The following is a 25,711-nucleotide window of genomic DNA, read 5'->3' as shown; positions in this document are numbered from 1 at the left end:
TTTTCAGTTGACCTCACTCAAAGGACAAAACAGCAACTTAATCTTGTTTATATTCAAAAGAAGGTTTTGGTTTTCACTTTATTTGATTCAACATTTTGCCAAGTGGAAAAATAGAGCTCTGTATTCAACTCAAGTAAAGAATATCAATCAAGATTTTGTAAAAAGAACAGTTACTATCCCTTCACCAAATACACCTGAAAAACACTGTCAATAAGACAACAGTCAAGCAGCAAGACTCCCAAGATTTTTGGGATAGTACCTGACTGAATTTATTTAGCTATACACCTTCAAGTGTCAACAACGGAGTATATTAGGGCCTTGGCCGGCGTTTTCACAAACTGGGACATTAAGCTTCATCAAACCTCCTTTTCCATTCTTAAGCAAGTGCTCAATTCAACTGGAAATGGGTTACTGGAGTAGGTCCGTTTCCTCATAAATTTTAAATATTGAAGACGAATAGGACCGGTATCAGGGTTCTATGCCAAATCTTCTAAGCGTCACAACAGTACACACCCCTCTTCCCACAACTAAAGGGCAACATGTTCAAGGCACACCAAACAGTTTCAGGGGCTCTTTCTCAATCGTCTGAAATCTGTCCTTGTTTCCTTTCCTGCATTGCGCTGATCTGAAAGAATTGAGCAGGTGAAAGCCTGCCAGCCTACTGATGAGCTTCCACCATATTTTCACCTGCCAAATATTTTCTAATCAGTGCAAACAAGCAGAGAAAATGAAGAGGGTAAGAATTGTTACAATTGAGAAAGCGCCAGGGACTGCATCACCAGCAAGGCAGGCAGACTTTGCATAGGCTGTGAGTCGGGCCCAGAGTTTTCTAGTCAAGTGAAGTGGTCAGGAAAATCTCATGGCCCAAGCTAGCTTAAAGAAATTGATTTTTTTGGAGCATGTTTCAAGCCTGAGCGAAGCAGAAAATTCCTGTGACAATCAATGGAGTCTGAACAAAGATCTCATGGAGGAACAGAAAGAGACTGATGTCATGTGCGTTTTGATATTTTCACCTCCATTTCCCCATCATAATGCTTCATGACTCATTGATTCCCAGCATGCTATGGGGCATGTTCCTCTGCCCAGGTGTTGCCGACACCTGCCAGAGCTTACAACTCCTAGATATGTATCAGCTAACCACAAATGTTATACTAGCAATTTGTCAGTCAACGTCTGAGCATGGGAACACGACCAAGGTAAGGATTGGAAAGGCATGTGCTGCTGCTCTAAAATAGCAAGCAGTAGGGGGAGGAACACCAGATGAGCTCATGCCCCTGACAGGGTTAAAAGCAGAGTTAAACATCAATGCAAGGTGCTTTCTTTTGCATGCACCGCAGCTAAAATCACATTTGTCATTTTGGTCTTCCCCCATGTATAATTATTTAGTCTGGCCTGACGACAGGTTTACAACAAAGACAGTCAATACACAATATCACAACATGAAATTGACATTTTTGCATTTTGGTAAAACCTTGCGGCCCAAATGTGCACTCAGTCATATCAGGGGCACTTTGTGGCTCTAAAAAATATAAATCGAGGCCCAATAACATTCTCTCAGGGTATCCCCAAGTTCCATAACCTCTTATCATCCCCTATGGTGAACAAGATGAACATAAACATCTTTCTTTCACAGTGTCAGTCAGAACCTTATGTTACACTGCTGTGGAGAATGAACATCATGTTTATCTGTGGAGAAGGGCAGTGTCCATATGGGCCCTGTTCAAAAGTAGTGCACTTCATAGAGAAAAGGGTGCCATTTGGGATGCATCCCACACAATGCTGGTCCCTCAGGCAGCATTTAACAAGTCCATACTCTCCCTCATCCCTCCCTCTTTACCATCCCCTGACCAATGTGCTGTTTAATCAAGCGCCCCCTGTCTTCCTTTTGTGTTTAAGGCAGAATAAATCGCCCTCCTTCCGAGAGTTCAGAATCAGTACAGAAGAGGGCTATGACGAGCGTAAACTCAGGCTAGCTACTGTATTAGCGTCACAGTAGCCTTTGGTTGCTCTTGTCATTTCATAGTTTATCTTCTGTGTGTGTTTTAAAGCTTTATGATAAAGATGATGACGGCCGAGAAGGGGAAGGGGTCTGTACCGTGTGTGTGCGTGTAGTGTACTGTTGGTGTGTCCGCTGTAGCTGCAGGCAGACAAAAGCGACGGACTGCCCTGTGGTGCACTGCAGTGTCGAGAAAGGGAGGAGGAGGGGATGGTTGAATTGGATGGAAGAGAAGGGTGGATGGGGGAGGGGTGTGGGGATACAGGCACAAAGTCACGTAACCTGGACTTGTGTTGCATGCCTTCCTTTGCAGGACAGGCCACAACACAATAAACAGGCTCTCACTCTAGGCCATTTTAAAGCTAGCGGGTCATGGAAATATGAGGTATAAAATGAGCACATGTCAAATTACGTGAAGATGTGTCTTCTTTAGTATACTTGTTTGCATGTCAATGTAAGGTGGCTGGTTGAAGAAGTCATGGAAGTATGGTGCGTTTTCAGCTAATCACAACAATGCCTAATCCAAAATAAACTCCAATCTTTTCAAATCCAAAACCGGTCTTCAAGTAGTCCAGGGTCTAGGCCTTAGGATAAACTACTGACCCTCAAGACTCAAGCTTCAAGGTAATCAAAAACAACTATGGTAATTGAGCGTCAATGGTTGAGGGTTGATTTCGGCATCGGCGCAACTGTCCCCTTGTGTTACTTGGGTTCAAATGAGTTGGTTTTTTAATTATGTCAATGCTGGCTCCCGGAGATTGTATGGATCTTCCATATGTCCACGTCACAGCGGAAGAGAGGAGTGAAGGCATCTATCCATACCCCATTCGTTGCATAAGAAAGAAAATGGAAGTTGCAATGCCCTCCCATAGACATAAAGCATGCCCAGGGTCTGTGAGGGACAGGGTGGGTGACTGACACTACATCATATGGACCCCTGGTAAGGAGAATGTTTGTATGTGTGGGTGGGTATGGTGGTGGGATTTGCAGTGGGGTGAAAATATTCATATTTCATGAGTTATGCTTATGGAGTAAGACAGCAGAGCTCTTGATCAATCTCTCACCTCGGTTCTAGTAATCTATCCATGTCATAGCTTGCAACAGCCAATTAAAGGCCAGTTGCTTTGTGATAGTGGGAATCCATCTTAGAACAGCTTAAATGCTAATTAATGGGGAGAATGGGAGATTGAGAACATTGGGCTCTAGAAATAAAACGTACCCACCCATTGTGAACTTTTTGTGTTCTAGCCTTGCTACTCCTTTGTGGCACTTCCAATTCAAAGCAGAAATTCAGAGAAGACTACAAAGTCCATTAATCCCACCTCCCCTTTAGATGTGAGCAGAAAATGCTAATGCTAATTGTTAGCATAGCATCGTCCAGAAAATGCTAACGAATGTTAGCTTTTAGCATAGCATATCTATTAGCATAACATGCTAACGCTAGCTATCCATCCAGTGGATCTTGTTTATCATCTAGTGATGAGCCTGGCTATCCCACCGTGTACCTGGGCCTGGACCGGCCCATACTCCACCACCTCCCCATCCACCGTGATCACCCCTTTTGACGAGTAGGGCTCCAGCCGCAGCGCCCGCACCCGGGTGTACACCAGATGGGGGCTGTTGTTGGCCAGGTGGGTGCCCTTCTCCATGGCCAGGAAGAGCCGGAGCAGGGCCGTGCGAGATATGCCTGCTCGGACGTATATCAGGTGGATGAGGCCGTCATCAAGTGTAGAGTTGGGCGCGGCATACAGGTCCTTCGCCAGGTGAGACTGGTACATGGCCAGCATGAGGACAAAGTCCTCCTCGGGCACCACCACCCAGTCGCTGGGCACCGGCTGGTCCAGGGGCACCAGGAGAGAGTCTGGCGGGCCTGTTAGGGTGGAATTTGCGGACATGGGTTCCCTCTTCTTCGCCTTGAAGGCGTTGTTTGAGTTACGGGAGTTGTGGAAGGTGAGGTGGGCTGTGTTCTGGCACGGCGAGTCCTTCAAAGGTTGGCAGAGGAGGGTGGAGGAGCAGAATGCAGACAATGGCGGTTGGTGTTGAGGTGACATGCTTGTCATCTCCAACGAGACTGGCGATTGCCCATCCTCCTCTCCATCCACCTCGTCAAGGTATGGCAGGTATGCCAGGCGGCCCTTATACACCCTCAATGATGCCAACCTGACCAATGTGCCCATGGTGAAGCGGGCGGCGCCCACGTGGCGGTACTTCTCACTCTCAACATCCACGTCAGCCACGAAGCCCCAGGCCAGCGAGAGGAAGGAGAAGAGGCGCGTGGGGTTGGAGGGGCTGGAGCCCAGGTGGACAGAGGCCAGGTCCATGCGAGACACCAGGCCCTTACACAGCAGGAAGCCACAGCTGATCAGCAGCTCCTCGCTTGACACCGGCTGGGCCCTGTCAGAGGAGAGAGAAAGAGGGGGAAGAGGAAGGGGGAGAGATAGGGGGGAGTTAGGGGTAGACACGACAGACAACAAAGACAAGCCCAGCTGGGAGAGGGGGCTGGGGTGGGGGGGTAGAGAGGTCATGGGACCACCAGCCCCACATCCACCACTCAGCCTGCTGTTTTTTCTTCATCACAGCTTATTAGATAATGACGTCTCAGAGTTCCATACGACTGGGGTCACGTCCATATGGCAGCATATCCATATTCAACTTGGATTCAATATTCAACCTAGGCATTAGGCTCACCAGTCAATAACAGCCATTGGGGTCTCTGTTCGGCTTTCTTTTATCATGGTTTCTGTACATTGTTTTTATATACAATAACATCGTACCATTTTGAGCTATTTTCTTAGTCACTGAAAAGGGAACCTGGGTGTAGCATCTCTTAACAACCAGTAGAGGGGGTTCTAACTATAAACTATTAGAGTCATCCGATCCCACTGCTCAAGGCAAAACTGACCCGTTTTACCGTTTGTGTCCTATAGCCTACAGCCCAAACAGATCTGGGACCAGCATATATACATAGAACAACCGGGGGAGATGAACATAGAACAACCGGGGGAGATGAACATAGAACAACCTGGAGAGATGGATAGACGGACAGACAGGAGGGCATGCTGCTTGTGTAATTGTGATTCATTGTGTTGATGCTCTGTACTGTGGTGGTTAAAGAATGAGCCAGCAGCAGTATGTTTGTTCTCCACTACTAATTCTGGGGATTTACTCAATACGGTTTGTCAAACATGTGGGCAGTAGTAGGCCCTGTGCTGGTGTAGATGGTTGTTTATAGTGGGTCCTTCTTTTCGGTCTTCCTGGAAGTATATTTCTCACCCAACTGGATAAATTGGTTTTCAATTAATTATTCCCTTCTTTGAGCTAATCACTGATCCAACATGGGAAACATCAAAGCAATGCATTACATCCAACATGGGAAACATCAAAGCAATGCATTACTTGCCACAAGTAATCATGCCAGATTGAGTACTTCAAGGAAGGGGAGGAGGGAAGCATGCATTTTCAAAGTACATTATTGGGACTAACTGCTGCTAACTAACTGCTACATGGGAGTCTTGGTGTGTCACCCACCCAGAGTAGTGGTGTATAGAGGCAGCCAGGGCGTTACCGGAGCCCCCTGGTAGGATGCCCAGTGGGGTCTGGATGGCCTCCTCCCAGTCCTCTCTCTCCATCAGGCCATTCACAACCTGGGGCGGGGGGACAGAGAGCAGGGGTCACCCAACAGCCAGAGACTCACCAGATCTAGGGCCACTTTCACAGACCAAGATAAGGCCGGGTCGAAACTAAAGTGCACTTTCAGTGGATCCTCTCCAAAAATAGGCTGAAAATCGGTGTCTGTGCAACAATATGCAAAGTCAGGCAGAACCACGGATCTCAGCAAACTGGGGGTTTGAGGTTTAGAAGAGAAATGGATGCCATGTCGGCACTAAAAGTTCCAAGACAGTTACTAGGTCAAGTAAGAATGCACATTTGAATTATTGTCGGGAATGGATTATTGTACTTGTACCTCACCTCAAACAGCAGTCCGTCCCCGGACATGATGACTAGAGCACCCCACTGTGACAGGTCAGCCTCTCTCACCAACTCCCTGGCATGGTTCTGCCGCTCTGAAAACAGACAGGGAAGACGAGTACATTTACACGTGTTTAAGTGTGTGCCCGGCCGTACAACCACTGTTTGTGTGTTATTGTAGTGTCAAAATCCCTCTCTTTTGTAGTTGTGAGACCTTTAACTTTCCAATCCCTTTGGGAATCAAGAGGGTGTGTGTGTGGTTTGACAAAGTGAAAAAAAATTGAGATGACAAGGGCAAGTATGACCCTTCAGGGGACAAACTGTTGTGAGTACAATAGTTGAACAACAAAACAAAAGGGAACATGGAAGGTAGACTACACAGGAGATTGGTGGTAGAGGACAACTGAGATGCCACCTACAGTACCAGGCTCAGTGGAGGCTGGTGAGGGAAGGACGGCTCATAATAAGGTCTGGAACGGAGTGAATGGAATGGCAAACCCATGGAAACTATATTTGATCTATTTGATACCATTCCACTTCAGACATGATCCCTCAATTAAGGTGCCACCAACCTCCTGTGACCAGGTTAGCAGCACATGTCTTTAGGGCAGAGAGGACAGTTGATATGCCACCTTAATGAAATGCAGTATCACATTGTAAATTAGATTAAAAGGCCATATTACGTTATAGGGCCATCCATCAAATTTGACTGGGTCAATCAGCAGATTGTACATTGCAACAGAAGTAGGATTACGTGTCCCTTATGATGCTGATCTAAGGTCAGATTTTGTCTTTCTGCCTCAATGGTTAAGGTTGGGCTTAGGAGAGGGTAAGCTGATCCTAGAACTGTATCCATCATTCCACCAGGAGAAGGATGTTTCCCTAGCACTGACCTAAAGGTCAGTTTTGTGTTATTTATCTGTATGGTTAAGGTTATGCTCAGGTGAGGGTAAACTGCTCGTGGATCTGTACTAATGGCTCCTAGAGCTGTCATTTATTTTCTTTAGGGGCCAGTAGTCTATCAGTGGAGGCTGCTGAGGGGAGGACGGCTCATAATAATGGCCGGAATAGAGTGAATGGAATGGTATCAAACACATGATAAAACCATGTGTTTGATGTATTTGATAACATTCCACCAATTCCCCTCCAGCCCTCACCATGAGGTGCCACCAACCAATTAAGGTGCCACCAACTTCCTGTGTAGTCTATATATAGTGAGTGACTGGTACTCCTTCCTGTATCATCACCATTACTTTTCAATCGCACCTTTTAGTCCCTTACATTTCCCTAACACTCCTGCCAGGTTAGTAAGAGCAGCACACTCTCAGAGAGAAGCGCACACGTATTTCCTCTCTCCTCAAAACACTCTTTATAAAAGGCCAGACCGTCTAAGAGCTCTTTGTTGTTGTAGCCACTCAAGCTTAACAGCATAAGCCAAGTCTCTCTTTCTTCCCCAAGGAATCTTATCTATGCTTCTCTCTAAGGCTGTGCTTACACAGGCAGCCAAATTCTGATCTTTTTTCCACTAATTGGTCTTTTGACCAATCACGTCAGCTCTTTTTCATAGCTGATCTAATTTGGTCAAAAACATCAGATTTGGGCTGCCTGTGTGACCGCAGTGTCTGTTTGCACAGAGATACTGTGTAGCAGTGTTTCCCCAACTCCGGTCCTCCAGTAACAAGTGACAAGAACACCTGATTCTACTTAAAGCCCTTGACAAGTAGATTCAGGTGTAACACTGTAACAATATGTAACACTGGAGGACCGGAGTTGGGAAACCCTCTTGTAGATCTTGATGTTCCCTTGTTTGTCCTTGCATCTGAAACCCACCGACAGCAATACCCTCAATCAATTTTTCCTTTCCGTGTATGTAGTCCACAATACAGTAGTGTGATTGTTCGGTGTATCGTTTTATGCTGGTCTTGACACAACAGTAGAGAGCATTTCCCTCTGCAACATAGGCCTCGGGGGGGGGGTGGCATCCAATTACTGAGTCAGCGTCCCAAATGGCACCCTATCCCCCACACAGTGCACTACTTTTGACCACGGCCTACATTGCTGTGGTCAAAAGTAGTGCACTGTGTCGGGAATAGGGTGCCATTTGAGACACAAAGAGACCTTTCATTCATTACCCTCCTGCTGGGCCTGAGAACCGTATATACAGGCAGGGAAAATCTATTTTCCCTTCATCAGTCTCCTCACGTGACATTGTCATACGCAGAGGCTGTAAACGCAGTGTGTGTATAGATAACCGGTCAGTGTTAAGGTGGAGGTGGAAAATCTATGTTGGCTGGTTGCTAAGTAGGAGAAGATGTTGTTAACCCTCTCCCTTTACTGTAAATGGTGATAGCTGATATTAGCCGCTAGCAAAAAGGGAGGGAGGTAGCATATGTGTGTTTAAAGTGGTGGGGGGGGGGGGCTTTTAGTCATATATGAGTGTTTGCTCGAGGTTGGATGTTAAAATATAAGAGGTCTGGGAATGGGTGCAGTGCAGACACACACAGACAGGCAAACAGACAGACACAGGTAGAGGGGGGGCTTTTAGTCATTTATATGAGTGCTTGCTCGAGGTTGGATGTTAAAATATATGAGGTCTGGGAATGGGTGCAGTGCAGACACACACAGACAGGCAAACAGACAGACACAGACAGCTGAGGGGGAAGTTGATGCTTTTAGTCATTTTTACGAGTGTTTGTTTTGGTGTTGGGTTGGATGGTAGAATGTAGAGGTCTGGGACTGGGTGCAGGGCAGTACTGTAGTGTAGTTTGACTGACTGGCTCAGTCTCTGGGCTGCAAGCAATTGTTCTTCCTTCTTCCCAGCTCTGTGGCTCGAGACTAAATCATTACACCGCTCCCTTCTGCTCTACACTGGTCCTTGGGTGGAGGGGAGGTGTGTGTGAGTTTGGCCGACTATCCTGTTCTCTACAGTGTGTGTGTGTGTGTGTGTGTGTGTGTGTGTGTGTGTGTGTGTGTGTGTGTGTGTGTGTGTGTGTGTGGACAAATATCCTGTTCTCTGCACTGTGTGTGTGGGCGTGCACATGTGTCTCTCAGGGCAGCCATTGTTGTCCCTCTAAAGAAGCTATAATTCGGACTCGGATTCCAAAAAAAAGAAAGAGCGCGAGGCTTAACCCTCAATGCCACCATGCAGTTTCATGTCCCCAGACTCCCCTCGTCCCTACTCACTTTGCTTCACTCTCCTTTCCCTGTCTCCCTCCTCCCAGCCACACTCTCACTGACCCTGCCTCCCACAAAAGGAGGTTCCAAACCCATCTCACACTAGGGTATATACAGTATACTGCTGGGCTAAGGACATGACAGACATTGTTTTTATTTTATTAAAAAGGGACCTTTCAATGGTCTAGGAACGACGAGGATCGCACCAGGGCTCCATAATGCACACTGACAGAAATAGCAGGGATACTTTTCATTGCCGTGTGCGTATGTGTGCGTGGGTGACTACCTGTTCACAAAGGCTACGCCGAGTGTGTGTCTAACCGGAGACTTTGGGTCAACAGAGGTGGGGCAGAAGTGGCAGTGGTGTGTGTGTGTGTGTGTGTAGATAGGTCAACCCGTTTGGGAGCTGGAGGACACGCTGTGGCAGTTTAGTCAGCACCCAGGGACAGGGACAGCCTGAGGGATGTAGAACCACTAGAACCACCGCCTCACCGCACGCTCTCCCCCCTGTGAACCAGCCATAGAGAACAGGTCAAAGGCTGTAGAACTCACTGTTTTGAAAACCAACCACAGCTAGGTTACAATGGCACTGGAAGTTATCCCGCAACCGATTCTCCTAGGTCTCAAACTGACTGACTCTTAATAGTCAACACTGGCTTTTTCTACTATCTAGTTTCCGGGCCACAGGCTATATGATGGGCTTTTACTGTTCTGTTCCAAAACCACCACAGCTAGCACTGATGGTAGATGGGTCACAACTGCACGTATCTCACTGGAAAGGCTGTCACTGGGAAAGGAAGTGGGAGATAGCTAAGAGCGAGGGAAAGATTGAGAGCAAGAGAGAAACAGAGATCTTTTGAGACCCTCGTCCCAAGCGTCCTCCATGACCAGTTGCCCCGTCTCCCTCTGAGCAGTGACCTCATCCTTCCCCTCCCACTGGCGCCAAACACAGCCAGGGCTCCAATAATGGGCCTGTCCTCGCTCATTAGCGTCCCCATGCTAACCGTCCGCTAGGCTAGCACAGCTCTGGCCCTGCCTTACTGGATTAGCAACCAGAGCCACTGATATTTTCTTTTCACATTGACCTTTTCAGCATGGTTCCAGTGAACGGATAACCAGTCCAGCCCAGTACAGCTTGGCTTGGCTGGACTCTGTAGTGTTCAAAGGTGTACCAATGGTGATGCAGAATCTTTGTTTGCAAACTAACGCCTGCACAACCTTTCGTCTTAGTGTTGGCATCTACCTGTACGGTGACTACCTGGCTATTACAGGTTAGACTTGAATCAAGCCCAGCGTCTCTGAGCTGTGGCTGATCATGGAGAAGGATGACGACATCCCAATGGACAATGTCCTAGAGAGATTCTAAAGTCAGAGATGATCTACCCTTGTATCTGGCAAGTTAGATCACCCATCCTTCTGCATAGGACTAGAACAAGGGCTCTCTTCAATGGGGAACTAACTGACTGTTCTCAGAAATAATGTGCTTTTACATACATAGCATTTCAGAATGCGTTCAGAGAAATGCTCTCTCAGTTTTGGGAAAGGGATTAACTTTCTTGCCTGCTCTCTGACACTGCAGTGATTTAAGAACAGAGAGAGGGAGAGAAACTCAATAACCTAAAACTAGGGCTGAAATGTAGGGCTTCAAAAGCTTCACCGGGATCATGTTCATTAGGGAACCAAACGGTAGAAAATGTAGTAAAACATAGTAGGGGACTGCCTAAATTTGTCCAACAACAAACATTTATTTTTCATTTGCAAAGCGGTTCACTACGGTGTGCCCTAATGGATATGACTCATCTGATAAGCTTTGAACCAGAAGCCCAAAGCAAAACCAGGATATTATCAATCCAATGTCCCCAGACTGTGGCAACACATATTATAATCATTACCCCATCAATGTGGCTTATAAATTACATCAAATCACACACACACACACACACACACACACACACACACACACACACACACACACACACACACACAATTAGCCCATCAATAGGGTCCACAACATCAAATCATGGGGAACCAGATTTACAGAGGTTTGTGTGTAAACATAACATATTACATAATGGATCTACATACATACATATGTGCCAGCAGCAGATTAATGACTGCCAGCTAGCGATGAAAACAGCCAGAGGATTTATAATGGGGGAGGGAGAGGGGGAGAGAAAGAGGGAGGGTCAGCTTGAGAAAGACTGCCATTAGCTGCTTTGCTTTGTGGGACATTGCCAATTGGAGTGGAGGGACACAGAATGATGGTTTCTGTTTTGTTTGTCCAGACTGCCAAGCGGCTGAGAGTTAGTGTGTGTGTGTGTGGTGCTGGTAGTGCAGCGCTTTGACAGTCGAGTTATTCATTGACCTGTAATTGCAGGTGTTAGTGCAGGATATTGAACTGCGATAAGCTGTGTGTCAGTGTATGTACACGCATTTACTCAGCAGAGATGACTTGTGTGTGTGTGTGTGTGTGTGTGTGTGTGTGTGTGTGTGTGTGTGTGTGTGTGTGCGTGCGTGCTTGCCCTGTGTGTGTGTGTGTGTGTGTGCGTGCGTGCGTGCGTGCTTGCCCTGTGTACCTATATGCGTGTGTGCGCGCGTGTTCCACGCATGCATGCGCGTATATATGCACGTACAGTACGCTAAACTCACCAGTGATGACCAGTGTGTGTGGGACCCCGGCCTCGTTAAGCATGCGTTGGACGTGTCCGGTGAAGAGGCTGAGGGCCTGGCCCTTCCCACTGTGGGGGTTCACCAGTAGCATGACGCTGCAGGGACGGTGCACCTCACTGTAAAGCACACCTACAACAGAGAGGATGCGTGGACAGAGGTTATGACAGATGTTAGACCCTCTAATTATCATAACCTTGGCAGAAAATCCCATAAACACAGAATCCTGTACAATTTTTAAAGTTCATATTCAGTGTTGTTTAACACAATGTTTAGCATAATTACATATTTTCTTGTTCTGTAACATACATGATTTCCAGTGTTTTACTCGAGGTGCGGGTTTGACGGTCGCTCGACATGATACTGAATGTTATGGGTTATTCACATGTCTGTGGATAGGGATTGACGCCAGACTGGAGGTACAAGGATCGAGGACACACTGATGTGTGATTCTGTAGCAGCAGACAGTCATTGACTTTTGGGTTTTACTTCCTTACAAACCTCTCGGGCTGGCGTTTCCAGAACATTTGGCGCTGTCGGATTAGGACATAAAGGGCCCGTCTCCAAGAGGCCAGTTAGATATTTTCTCTACTTCTGTGCTGGGTGTTGTGTCCCTGTTGCAACTTGTAATAAACCAGATTGAGTCTATCTGTGACTTCTCTTCTCTTTCGTTACAGCAATATGAAATGGAGGGAGAAGCTTGATCTTACTATTATTAAGGTCAGGAGTTTTTCCTGACCATGTTCCATGACCAGGCCCTATAACTAGGGCCCAGAGTTTTTCCTGTTCAGGTCACATTGGTAGTCAGGAAAAACTCCTGTCCCTTATGTCTACCATTAATCCTCAGAATATACTGATTAGACAAACACTACTATGACTCGGGGCTTCTTTGCCAATTATTAACTTTCTGCATCAGTCCTCTCTAGCTAAACCATTCTGGGAAATTAAAGTATTTTAGTCACGGAGGATGGGGAAGCGAGGTAAACAAGTTTGACAGATGATGAATGACTTGCTATGGGTGGAGCACAAGGACAGTGTTTTGGATGCTCCCTGGATGAGGTCATCCACCAACATCAAACCTAATTGGCAGGATGTGTTTTTCTAGACGACCCCACGTCTACTGGAGCTACTGTCAACATATATCGCAGACTACACAAGTTAGGAAATACCACCTATCATAGTTACCATATCTGTACTACTGTAAACAGTGCATTGCAGACTATGAGTGTGTCCCAAATCGCACCCTATTCCCTTTATAGTAGTGCACTATTTTTGAGTAGGGAATAGGGTGCCATTAGGGATGCAAGCCTCTGACAACACAGGTTAGGTTATGAAACCCCACCTATCAGTACTGTAGATCTGTGGTATCTGTGGAGTTTGGTCATGGGACTTTGACTAAGTTAGATGGAATGGGGTGTGTCTACTATAGGTGCCTTGTCACAAGGCAGTTAAAGTGACATCATGTTTTCTTGTGTGTTTGATAACACATGGTCTCAGTTAACATGGCCTATTGTACCTAGATAGGCTTCCTACTTTGCTTGACGTATACCAAACAAAAATACCAACTCAACATGTAAAAGTGTTTGCTCTGTGTTTCGTGAGCTGAAATAAAAGATCCCAGAAATATTCCGTACGCACAAAAAGCGTATTTCCCTCAAATTTTGTGCCCACATTAGTTTACATCCCTATTAGTGAGCATTTCTCCTTTGACAAGATAATCCATCCCCCTGACAGAAGTGGCATATCACGAAGCTGATTAAAAAACATCCTTACACAGGTGCACCTTGTGCTGGGGACAATAAAAGGCCACTTTAAAATGTTTTTTTTTTATGGGGTATTCTGATTGGCTGGTCCTGGCTGCCAATTGAGTGGGACTATGCCCGACCAGGCCCACCCCAGGCTGCACCCCTGCCCAGTCATGTGAAATCCATAGATTACGGTATAATGAATTTATTTCAATTGACTGATTTCATTATATGAACTGTAACTCAGCAAAATCGTTGAATTTGTCTATATCTTTGATCAGTATAGATAACAAAGCTTTGTAGCGGCCACAAATACACTTCCATCTAAAAAAAAAAACACACCCTCACACAAAAACGTAGGTTGAATCAACATGGTCAACATCATGAATTTGCAAAAAAAATTATTTTTAAAAAGCCACACTGTTTTTCATGTCTCAAATTCTAACCACATACCAACAATAGTGTTTTAGATTCATTCCAAGTTGAATTTACGTTTGTTACCACTTTAATATCAACCAAATTGGATGTTTATCGGATGTCTTTGCCTGATGGGTCTTGTTCCCATGAAATGTGGACCCTTTCTTAACAAGTTATGAAGTTCTGGGAGGACGGAGTTGGCAGGGTCCTCATTCGTAACCCGTTGAGTAAATTTCACACGAAATGTCTGCATGCGCCATTTCTGAAAAGCCTGTGCACGTACAAAAATATTGGGAGTTGTTGATATTTTACAGTGACTTTTTCAAGCTAAACATGCATGCTGCTTGTCCGCACACTCACACATTCTGCAAGACTGATTGCATATTCAAACAATTTAAAAAAGTAGGCTAAATGCTACAGCCCTCACCCCCAGATGAATTGTTGTTCACTATTTTGTTTATCAATAGACTATTGGGGTTCTATGTCCTGCCTTGGTAGGCTCTGAGATTAAACAGACAATGATATTACGCTCCCATCACACAGCAATACTGGAGCCTACCCATACTGTCAAATTACAGTACCAGTCAAAAGTTGACACACCTACTCATTACTAAATTCAACCAAAGGAAACTACTCTGGTACGTTATATAGCCAGTTATATGATCCTGTCAGTTTAGGGATTATTGAAAGACGGGACAATCTCTACTTTTTCTTGAAATCGTTTTCTAAATATGAACAACATTTGAAATATACAGTACCAGTCAAAAGTTTGGACATACCCATTCATTCAAGGCTTTTTTCTTTATTTTTTAAAACTATTTTCTACATTGTAGAATAATAGTGAAGACATCACAGCTATGAAATAACATATGGAATCATGTAGTAACCAAAAAAAGTGTTAAACAAATCAAAATATATTTTATATTTGAGATTCTTCAAAGTAGCCACACTTTGCCTTGATGACAGCTTTGCAGACTCTTGGCATTCCGTTTTTTTAGGAATACAATTTTCATCATATCCCCCATTTGCACAAAATACTTACTTGCCAGCTTGCAATACAATATTTCAACCACTCGCAGATGTGTGTACGCGTGGTCTAGAGTTTGTGGAGAGGTGAGCACATTCTCACATCAAGTCAATTTATTATAAACGCCAACTTTTGCATGAAAAATAAGCACGGTTTATAAATGAGGCCCCGGGGCAGTTCCCTCATAAATCATTTGGCATGGACCTGTGCCAACCCAGCTGGAAAGGGCCCCAACCATGCTGTGTTTTTCATTACCCGCATCATCATTACCCGCAAGGCCTGTCTTGTCTCGACCCATTGACACTCCCTTTTAGCCAACCTACCCATTCCTAAACATTCCTTCATTATAAACTGGCTGTGGTTGAGAGTACCACCTCCACCTACGGTCTTGCTTGTCAGCAAGATGCAATGGTTAGGGTCAGGAGTTTTTCCAGGTGAAACTGGTCTCTAGCTGACCTGACCACGAAAGCTCTTGGCCCTAGTCATAGTATAGCCCTAGTATCCTACAGCCTAAAACTAGGGTTTGGAGGTTTTCCTGGTCAAATCGGGGAACATCCAGTATAACCCATTATCAGCTAAACGACACTGGCTCATTGCCACATGACACATCTAGATGAAACCAACAAAAGCACACACCCAAACAGAGAGAGAAAAAATAGCAATCTGGTTTTGGCCTGTTGTGGTCGGAGCTCTGAACAGATCTGTGTTCTCCCTTTAACAATCACATCTGAGCATGCCCAGTGGGCACTGAGGTAACACAGTAGTGTGGGGGCGGAGAAAGTTACAACAACACTTGCCATGCCCTTAAAAGGTCATAATCGTGTCATCCTCATTAAAGGTCAATCTCTTAATTCTCAACATCCTATGGTTGCGACATGTAGTGGTAGCAGACTACTATAAAACTATAGTCCGGTTGTTATTTGTTTTAGTCAGTTGCCCTTGGTTAAGTAGGTAAACACTGATAGTATGTATTATGACACAATTAAGATTTTTTTTTTTTAAGGCAATATAATTACTGTAGAACAACGAAGGAAAATTGGCCACAAACTATTATTCGGGATGGTTAAAGATGCCATTAAAAGGCACTATCCAAGGGCCTCCCGGGTGGCGCAATGGTTAAGGGTGCTGCTGCACTGCAGCGCCAGCTGTGCCAACAGAGACTTTGGGTTTGCGCCCAGGCTCTGTCGCAACCGGCCGCGTCGTCCGGGTTAGGGAGGGTTTGGCCGGTAGGGATATCCTTGTCTCATTGCGCACCAGCGGTTCCTGTGGCGTGCCGGGCGCAGTGCACGCTAACCATGGTTGCCAGGTGCACGGATGCGCGCTGTGTTAAGAAGCAGTGCGGCTTGGTTGGGTTGCGTATCGGAGGACGCATGACTTTCAACCTTCGTCTCTCCCGAGCCCGTGTGGGAGTTGTAGCGATGAGACAAAATAGTAGCTACTAAAAATTGGATACAACGAAATTGGGGAGAAAAAGGGGTTAAAATTCAACAACAAAAAAAGGCACTATCCAAACCCGATTACTGTAGAACCATCTTGACAGTGGTAAACCAAACAATTCCAAAGGAACGCTTGCTGTCTGAGTGACATTTCAACTGAATTCACTAGTGCGGTGATTAAGAAATGTCTCATCTGTAGACTTCAAAATGTAAGAGTGAACAATTTGTCCTGAACTTCAATGAAATAATCACTGCTCTGCTATTCGCCGCAGGAAATTCCAGTTGAAATGAAAGGGAAGGGAGAAAAACCCCATAAAGAGTATTTTTCTGGTCTCGGCTTAGGACAGCATCTTAGAATAGCAAACTTGCACAGTATTGCGTGACAGATCTCGCTTGCGACTCAGTGAAGTGTCTGTTCTCGTTAAGACATGGAAGACGGAGCATTTGTTTATTTATTAGCTAACACTCGCTTTTCCTCGAATCTGAACTGGGAGGCTTACAGCTTCAATTGACTATAGAAGATGTTGGTGTAGGGTGAAGTTGCCCCTAGACACACTGATCTTGGGTCAGTTTTCCCTCAGATGGTTAAGGTCAGGATTGGGGGAGAGGAAGCTGATCCGAGATCTGTACCTAGGGGAAAGTTCACCCCTGAGCGATGATGTTCATATCAGGGAGTGAAAGACTGACGACTCACAGTTGAACTTCCTTGACTTTCGGGTGAACTTCCAACGAAAACATTCTTTGAATTATGCATTAGCTACTTATTCTAATGTCGCTACTTTGACTGTAGCTCAAGTTCTCTATTTGTGGAGACTGGGGAGGTATGACACAACGTTAATTGCGGTTGAATGAGCCCGAGGTGGCCTAACCATCTTTATAGGAAGGAAGGGAAGGCAGGGTGCCAGGTGTTTTATACACTTGCCTGGGCCCAATATGTATTTCTGTCTGCAGTCTATGTGGTTATGAATACCTGATGCGGCCATTCTCCCTCCTCTGTCTCTCGTGCGTCTGTCTCTCTCAATGTGTCTCTCTCTCTCATTGTGTCTCTCACTCTGTAATTTGGGAGTTCTGTCTAGGGGGAGAGGATAGGGGGCCAGGGGGAGGGGGGTGGGGTTTGCTATCATGCTATCTCTTTCCCCCACCTCACTTACTCAGGCTCACTTCTAACAATGTTTGAACATGCATCTTTCCTCCCTTCCTTGGAGTAATCCCTGATCTAACATGATTAGTGGTGTAAACAACGCAGTGGCGTGCTCGCTTTCATCTATCTGACTGTTAGTTAGTTCCGTGGTGACTTTAAAAGTAGGAAGGAAGTAAAGATGTCTTCCTTAAGAGGGTTTTAAAAGGACCTCATCCGCCACCTTTTAGCCTTTTAACACTTTGGCTCAGCCACTTTATGGTCCCGGGCCAGACGTCACAGTTTCATAGCAAACAGTTTACTATAACGTATGTTACATTCAGGTCGCAGTACAGATGTTTATATTGGCTTGTTTTGACCCGAATAAATGGTATTGACTGGGATTGCACCTTTAAAACGTGGTTTTCAGACACAACTCATACAAGGTGTCTATGTGCCTTCATGACAATAGTAGTCTGACCTAAATTCAACCAAATGAAACTACCCTGGTACATTATATTGTCAGTTATATGATACTGTCAGTTCAGGTATTATTGAAAGACACAATCTCTGCTTTTTCTTAAAATGTTTTTCTAAATTTGAACAACATTTGAAATATACAGTACCAGTCAAAGGTTTGGACATACCCATTCATTTAAGGATTTTTCTTTAATTGTACTATTTTCTACATTGTAAAATAGTAGTGAAGAAATCAAAACAAGGAATAACTCATATGGAATCATGTAGTAACCAAAAAAGTGATAAACAAACCAAATATATTTTATATTCTTCAAAGTAGCAACTGTTTGCCTTGATGACAGCTTTGCACACTCTTGGCATTCTCTCAACCAGCATCACCTGGAATGCTTTTCCAACAGTCTTGAAGGAGTTCCCACATATACTGAGCACTTGTTGGCTGCTTTTCCTTCACTCTGTGGTCCAACTCAGACCAAACCATCTCAACTGAGTTGAGGTCAGGTGAATGTGGAGGCCAGGTCATCTGATGCAGCACTACATCACTCTCCTTCTTGATCAAATAGCCCTTACACAACCTGGAGGTGTGTTGGGTCATTGTCCTGTTGAAAAACAAATGATGGTCCCAGTAAGCACAAACCAGATGGGATAGCGTATTGCTGCAGAATGCTGTGGTAGCCATGCTGGTTTAATGTGCCTTGAATTCTAAATAAATCAGACAGTTTCAACAGCAAAGCGCCCCCACACCATCACACCTCCATGCTTCACGGTGGGAACCACACATACGGATATCATCCATTCACATACTCTGCGTCTCACAAAGACACAGCGGTTGGAACCAAAAATCTCAAATTTGGACTCATCAGACGAAAGGACAGAATCTAATGTCCATTGCTTGTGTTTCTTGGCCCAAGCAAGTATATTATTCTTATTGGTGTCCTTCAGTGTGTCCAAAGTTTTGACTGGTACTGTATATTTTGAAAGACCAAGGTATCAGCTATCATACAATGTAAAGGAACAACCTCCTGATTCAATTTTTGTTTCTCATAAAATGCAACTAACTGGATTTGTCAAAGACCATAAAAGGCCTTTGATTTTTACATTTATTGTCCAAGTGTTTAAAGGCCTTGATATTATTCATTTTAACAATAGATTATTCAAATATGTAATACAAATCTCCAAACGTATTTTTGTTGTCTAGCACTATATCACGCTCCAGTTTTTTTTTATTTTCTTTTTGGCATGTTCTTTTAGATTCAGAACATAAAACAACATTTAGAAAGCAAACATTTTCCATTGGATCTAGCACGGCAAATACGTCAATAGTTTAAGCATATGTTGCAGAAAAGTGATTCAAATATATTTATTTTATATTTATAATGACAAAAATATGGATCTTAAGGTCGATTAGACATCCATGATGAAGTTGACAAGCCACTGATGGAGTTAACAACAAATACTCAAAATTCATATTTTTGCTTATTAAACAAAACTACTTCAATACAAATATTTGTAAAATATATAAATTATTCATTTGAAAACCCTCAAAAATATAACAATTTCATCAGATCTTTCAGCACTTTGATGTTATATATTTTTGGATTTGCATCAAAATTTGCAAAAAGTTGCAACAAAATTCATATCCTATCTTAATCCATCAGGCAGATGGAGCTGACAGTTTATGGTTGTAACAATGGCGATTTCAATATTGTTTGTTTAAATCTATCAAAAGCAGAAAGCTTTACAGACCATGATTTGTCCTGTTGCACTACATGTAATGAGGACATGAACAAGGGGTCCTTATGGTAGAGCTGACCCTGCTCATTCATGATTCATTGAATTGACCAAATCTTCAGACACATTTTTTAGGAATCCTAGTTTTGAAATACATTTTGTTTAAAGTCAGAGAGGGCTATTGCAAGAAATTACACAAGATCCTTTTCAGTTAATATTCCTTATTACCCATTTTAGAATTTTAAACACTTTGAGAGTTTTAAATTGGGAGCCTTTGCTCCGGACAAGGGCATTTCCGGGCATTGAGCAACACATGGAATTGAATAATATTGAAAATATTTAGAAAATTCCAAAAGAAAAAACTCCCCCCGTATAAAATTCCCCTAAATGTAATTTTTAAGCTCAAATAATAAAATCAAAATCAAATATTTTCCAACTATAAAAAGAAAGCTTGCCTGCCAGACAAGGATTGTCCCGACTTTCAAGAATTCCTGAGTTAGTACATAATACGGTAGGTACATAACCTACATAACCATGATAAGCTCAACGCCAACAGACTCTTAAATAGTACAATGGTAGCAAGCCAAGTCATGCTTAATTATTGCATGTACCCATCAATGCATTCCTACACGTCAGATGTAGGTAGTACTAAATCTGGACCAACCCCCATCACGAGAAAAGCCAGTTTCCACATGAGAGGATTTCTGGATTATAGGTTATCATCACCCATTTGGCCACTAGCAGCCATAACACATATCTTAAGTATAATATGGAGAAGGACTGGGCGATATACCTTGAATGCTGGTAATACCGTTATGAATCCACATACCGGTGAAGATTTACAATAACGTCTATAATTACATTTTGATAAAATGCTAAATAAACGAAAGTTTTACAAAAAGTTTTGTCCATGTTTTGTTGAGCATTAAACCATCAGAACGGAGAAAGCCTATTAAAACCACTTAAATTCATTTGATGCCATCCTAGGGCCATGCACTGGTCATAAAACATATTTAGAACGTGTATTACTCAGAAACATCGAATACTGTCAAAAATATTGTGATACGATGTTAAAACCTAGCCTTAATATTGAATGGATTTGCCATAGGCTAGCACATCCACTAAATGTAGTTAGCTTAACTGTCTGTATTTGTGCTGGTAAGATACAAATCAGATGTGTCTTGTGTAGGCTGTTTTAGTTCCCCATATACTTTTTTCATATCGATCCTGAAATCGTCTTTGTATACCTACATGAACAGTCCCTCACCAACCTAAATGCGTCTGATGGTACCTCACCAAGACAAACACAAATAGAATAGTCTTGTACACAACATCGTGGCAGTGTGTTCGAGCGAGTAAGCAGATCCTGGCTGAGTTGAGACTCAAACCAGACCGACCACAAAGGGTGTCTAGGGAGGAGATGCCTGGTGTGGTGATTTGTTCTCAGAGAGAGAGAGAGACATGGAGAGAGACATGGAGAGAGAGGGGGAGAAAGAGAGAGGATAGCGAAAGGGATTCAGAGATTGAGAGAAAGATGGGGGAGAGAAAAAGGGGGAAAGAGAAGGAGAGTGAGATGAGGGATAGAAAGAAAGATAGAGAGAATGGCAGAGATGCAGATGGAGAGTGAGATGAGGGAAAGATAAAGAAGGAGAGAGAGAATGGCACAGATGCAGATGGAGAGTGAGATTAGGGAACGATAAAGAAGGATAGAGAGAATGGCACAGATGCAGATGGAGAGTGAGATTAGGGAAAGATAAAGAAGGATAGAGAGAATGGCACAGATGCAGATGGAGAGAGAGAGAGACGGGAGAGAAAGATACATAGAGCGTAAAGTCAGCGTGAGACAAAGTGAGAGAGAGGAGCGGAGAGGATCTAACCACCCACTGGCTGTCATTCTCCTCTTGAGTGGTGTCTCCTGGGTAACTTCGGCAGTGGCACCCCAAGATGGTTGTGTTGAAATAAAACAAACGACTGAAGTAAAAACTTTACGTATTTTTATAACCTATAACTGACAAGACTTTAGAGGAAGATGGATACCCATTGTGAAAAACCCACAACCACATAGTGAGACTGCCCTTCTCATAGATGATAATAGACAAGCGTTTCGCTACACTCGCATTAACATCTGTTAACCATGTGTATGTGACAAATAAAATTGGATTTGGTCTTCGTTGAAATGTGATTGAAGCATTGTTGTGTCATTAGCCGAATAGAGAACACGAAAAGAACACAGCATGCCATAAACGGACAAGGACAAGGACATTCACTTTCTTTTCATTGCTATACAGATGTAATTCAAATCTCATTCAATGTGCTGTACATTGAGAAAAAACAGATCCAAATTCCTATCAACATTTAGCTGATTTTCCGTCCAGCTTGTATGAGTGTGTTGTAATTCCTCTTTTTACTTCAATAATCTTCACTGAGTGGCCTGAAACACTAAGCTGCTGTGAGCCCATGGGTCTAAACAGGGAAGGCCCCAGAGAGAGGTGTTAGAGTGTGTGAGTGAGTGGAGTGAGTGGAGTGAGTGAGTGAGTGAGAGATGGGCTTAGTCAGAGATCTTGACAGCACCTCAAGGCTCATCTTGGAGAACGTCCGACAAGAGTCCTCAGGGAAAGGACTGCTGTCTCACTGCTGGGGCCTCAGAGTGAAAAGAAACACACGCGACTTTCCATCTCCCTCTTTCTCTTCTGCTTTCGAAGCAGAGGAACAGATGTATGAACACAGAGAACTCAATGCTACCTATTTTCCTAGAAAAAAAAACAATAACTAGAAGCTAAACCATGCCCCTTAGCATTGGGAATAAAAGATAATTCTGTAACAGTGGAAATCCATGGTATATTGATCCGTTTCATCCAGGATCGATAATATCCAATAACATACAATAGTATATTATTACACCCAGTCAACTCCAATAGAATATCAATGTGTGAAACGATGTCTATATAATAACAATATGCTGTCATCCTAGTATTAAATAACATTTAATATGCTATGTTGTATGATTACACCATGTTCATTACTATACCCCAAATCTCTAAATGTCTATTGTAATGCATGCTGTTGTCCATGCAGTGGATCTGGTTTGTCGAAGGGGCCACTGGGTAAGATATTAGTAATGGTATTGAGTGTGCTGGAAGTGACCTGCTTTGTTGCTGAAAGGAGAGGCCCTTGAGATATGGGACAATGATGCCTGTCTTATTAATTTATCTGCACTGTGTCCCAAATGGTGCCCCATTCCCTACATAGTGCACTACTTTTGACTGGAGCCCATGCAAAAGGGTGCCATTTGGGACTCAGATCCATTTCACGCTACAGATGCACTGTAATGACATGGGTGCCGCGGGATATGTTGATTTACAGGCAGATGAACAGGCGATACGGCTCCCTAACATGGTATGTTGTTTTATGGTAATAAAATGGTTGTGTCAACGTTGAGGCGATATCATTGTCAAGTTTCAAAGGGAACTATAATATCCATAGTACAGTATCTTGCAAAGTTGACTTCTAGCTCATCACTTCACTATCTTGCTTCTTGGACAGCTTGATCATTGGACAGCTTGATCATTGGACAGTTTGATCATTGGACAGCTTGATCATTGGACAGTTTGATCATTGGACAGTTTGAACAGTTGTAGTTAGATTGTGCAGCAGCCCACCGCTCCCCCACCACTAGATGTGACGGCACACAGGCATATATTCATGCATTGCGTAAATAGAAATGCCTCACTTTGCTGAGGAATTTCAATAGCTTACATCCTTTGACAAAACCTCTCTAAAGAATTCCCATCATCTCGGTTTATAGGCTACCTTCATCTGTTAAGTTAGTGTGATTGGATGACTATAGACTTACATGGCACTTTCCTTCTGAACGGATCAATCTTTTATTGGTTCCCTGCATTGTTACCATGTCTACAAGGTAAGAGACAATGACGTGGGTTGACCCTTGTTTCTGAACCTTCCAATTAAAGTGCATTTTTCCCACTAGAGTAATTATAGACTTATATCCCTTAGCACTCATACCTTTAGTAGGCCTGTTGCCAAGACCAGGGCTGCCCAACCCTGATCCTGGAGATCTACTGCCCTGTAGGTTTTCAGTCCAACCCTCTTCCTGAAGATCTACCCTCCTGTGGGTTTTCAGTCCAACCCTAATTTAAAACACCTGATTCTACTAATTAGCTGCTCAACAAGACTGAATCAGAGATGCTTAATTCGGGTTGGACTGAAAACCTACAGGACAGTAGACCTCCAGGAAGAGGGTTGGACTGAAAACCTACAGGACAGTAGATCTCCAGGAAGAGGGTTAGGCAGCCCTGGTCTAGATCAGGATTTCTCAACCCTCCCCCAGACATTTCACATTTGAGTTTTAACCCTAAACACCTGATTCAATTAGTCAACTAATCATCAAGCCTTTGACTAATTGAATCAGGTGTACCAGTTTAGGGTTAAAACAAGGAGAGAAGCATGTTAGGAAATCCTGATCTAGATGTTTTTTCTCTGTTAGTATTTCTCTATTAGGCCAGGGGTATTCAACTCTCACCCTACGAAGTCTGGACCTGCTGGTTCTGTTGTATCTGATAATTAATTCCCAGGTTTAAATAAAAAAAAAAAAAAAAGTAGAGGAACTGGAGCTGAGTTTGAGGGGGTTAGGCTATTGTTATTATAGATGCTGTTTTGTTGTTACTTTGGTCTGTTAAAGGTTGCTTAGTGAACATTCTGTAATTTGTGTCTGACCAGTCCTATTGTTTTATTCATTTACGGAAATTAGTTTTAAAAGGTAATAGAATAGCCTGAGACAGATGACACGGATAAGAAAGTGCGGAACTTGCTCCACAGCAATAGACTAGATTACGCAAAAACAACCCTTTGTCTATGACTAAATAATGTGCACTAGACAGGTATACCGACTTCATAAATAACATGAATGCGATAAGCACACGCAGCACTTTCAACCGCTTATGAGAAAATTATACGATACTATATGGTTAACTAATTTAATTAATGACTTGCTCACGATTTCTCAAATGTTGCTGACGAACAGAGCTCTCCCGGATGGTGCCAGCCCATTTCTCTGCCTCCTCCAGGTTGGCGCGTGGGTCCTGGAACAAGGCCACCCGAAAGCACTGCTCGACACGTTGCCTGGCCACCCCAGAGCTCATCCATCGTCTTTTAAAAGGGTAGAAATAGACCGAGAAGTACGCTCCCGCGTCCGCGTTGTCATCTGCGCTGAAAGCCCGGCAGCCGACACAGTCCCTCAAGTTGAAAACCACCTTGCTCCGTCCCGCAGGTGTTGACGTGATCTTCTGAATGGTGAGGTCCCTCTCGGTTAAACTCACCGCGTACCTCACCTTTCGGTTGCCCGTGGTCGTGAATTCCCCGTACCGCAGAACCTTGGTGATTCCGTTGCGATATGATGGAGGGTCCGATTCGGTTATCTTCGGTTCCATCCTGCGCGCAGAGGGAGGAAGGGACGCGATCCGCAGACCTGCTTGCGCGTGATAGGGGGACGCACACAGTCATATACCGGCTGAAGAAGCAAGCTGTCCGCAGGGCAAGAGACTGCGAGTGATTTCAACGCAATCAAGATTTTTTGCCATTTGAAAAATGTGTCAGGTCGCTCTCTAGTGATAGAATTGAGGAACGACAATTAAAGCGTTGTGGACGGCGCCTGTACCAAAAGTGATCGTCTAGATTTGCCCACGAAAAAAGATACACTTTTTTTAACAGTATATTTCACATGGGACCTGTCAACGAATTACATTATGTTCAGAATTTTTCATCAGACCTTGTCTACAAAGTGTATGACCATTGTGTCATTTCGAAAGAATGTAGTCTGCATGGGCTACATCGCTAATCAACGCACCAAGCGCGCAGGAAATGGGGAGCGGAAAAGTGGAGGGCAAAGCACACTTGTTATATCAGTAGAATCTCAGGGGAAATTCCAAATTTGTCTAG

At 44.0% G+C, this 25,711-nt stretch overlaps 1 protein-coding gene across 1 annotated transcript; it reads right to left on the bottom strand.

Moving 5' to 3' along the window:
- Positions 1-64: 64 nt before the first annotated feature.
- LOC139423844 (sphingosine kinase 1-like) lies at positions 65-25,329 on the bottom strand. Its single transcript, XM_071175484.1, has 5 exons — positions 24,771-25,329; positions 11,789-11,938; positions 5,966-6,060; positions 5,525-5,640; positions 65-4,390 (listed from the first exon to the last, which is right to left on the bottom strand). The coding sequence occupies exons 1-5, from the start codon at positions 25,201-25,203 to the stop codon at positions 3,466-3,468; spliced, it is 1,719 nt and encodes a 572-aa protein (XP_071031585.1). The 5' UTR covers positions 25,204-25,329; the 3' UTR covers positions 65-3,465.
- Positions 25,330-25,711: the final 382 nt, after the last annotated feature.

The sequence above is a fragment of the Oncorhynchus clarkii genome, chromosome 13, assembly GCF_045791955.1.
Source record: "Oncorhynchus clarkii lewisi isolate Uvic-CL-2024 chromosome 13, UVic_Ocla_1.0, whole genome shotgun sequence".
NCBI classification, from domain to species: domain Eukaryota; kingdom Metazoa; phylum Chordata; class Actinopteri; order Salmoniformes; family Salmonidae; genus Oncorhynchus; species Oncorhynchus clarkii.
This window is presented reverse-complemented; position numbering and strand designations above follow the sequence as displayed.

What these genes read in the sequence shown, in the direction of transcription:
- LOC139423844 (XM_071175484.1), bottom strand. Translation starts at nt 25,203, where the DNA reads ATGGAACCGAAGATAACCGAATCGGACCCTCCATCATATCGCAACGGA. An exon ending in ACACACACTGGTCATCACTG is followed by an intron (nt 6,061 to 11,788) that starts GTGAGTTTAGCG and finishes GTCTGTTTTCAG; the next exon opens with AGCGGCAGAACCATGCCAGG. An exon ending in GGGACGGACTGCTGTTTGAG is followed by an intron (nt 5,641 to 5,965) that starts GTGAGGTACAAG and finishes CCCCCGCCCCAG; the next exon opens with GTTGTGAATGGCCTGATGGA.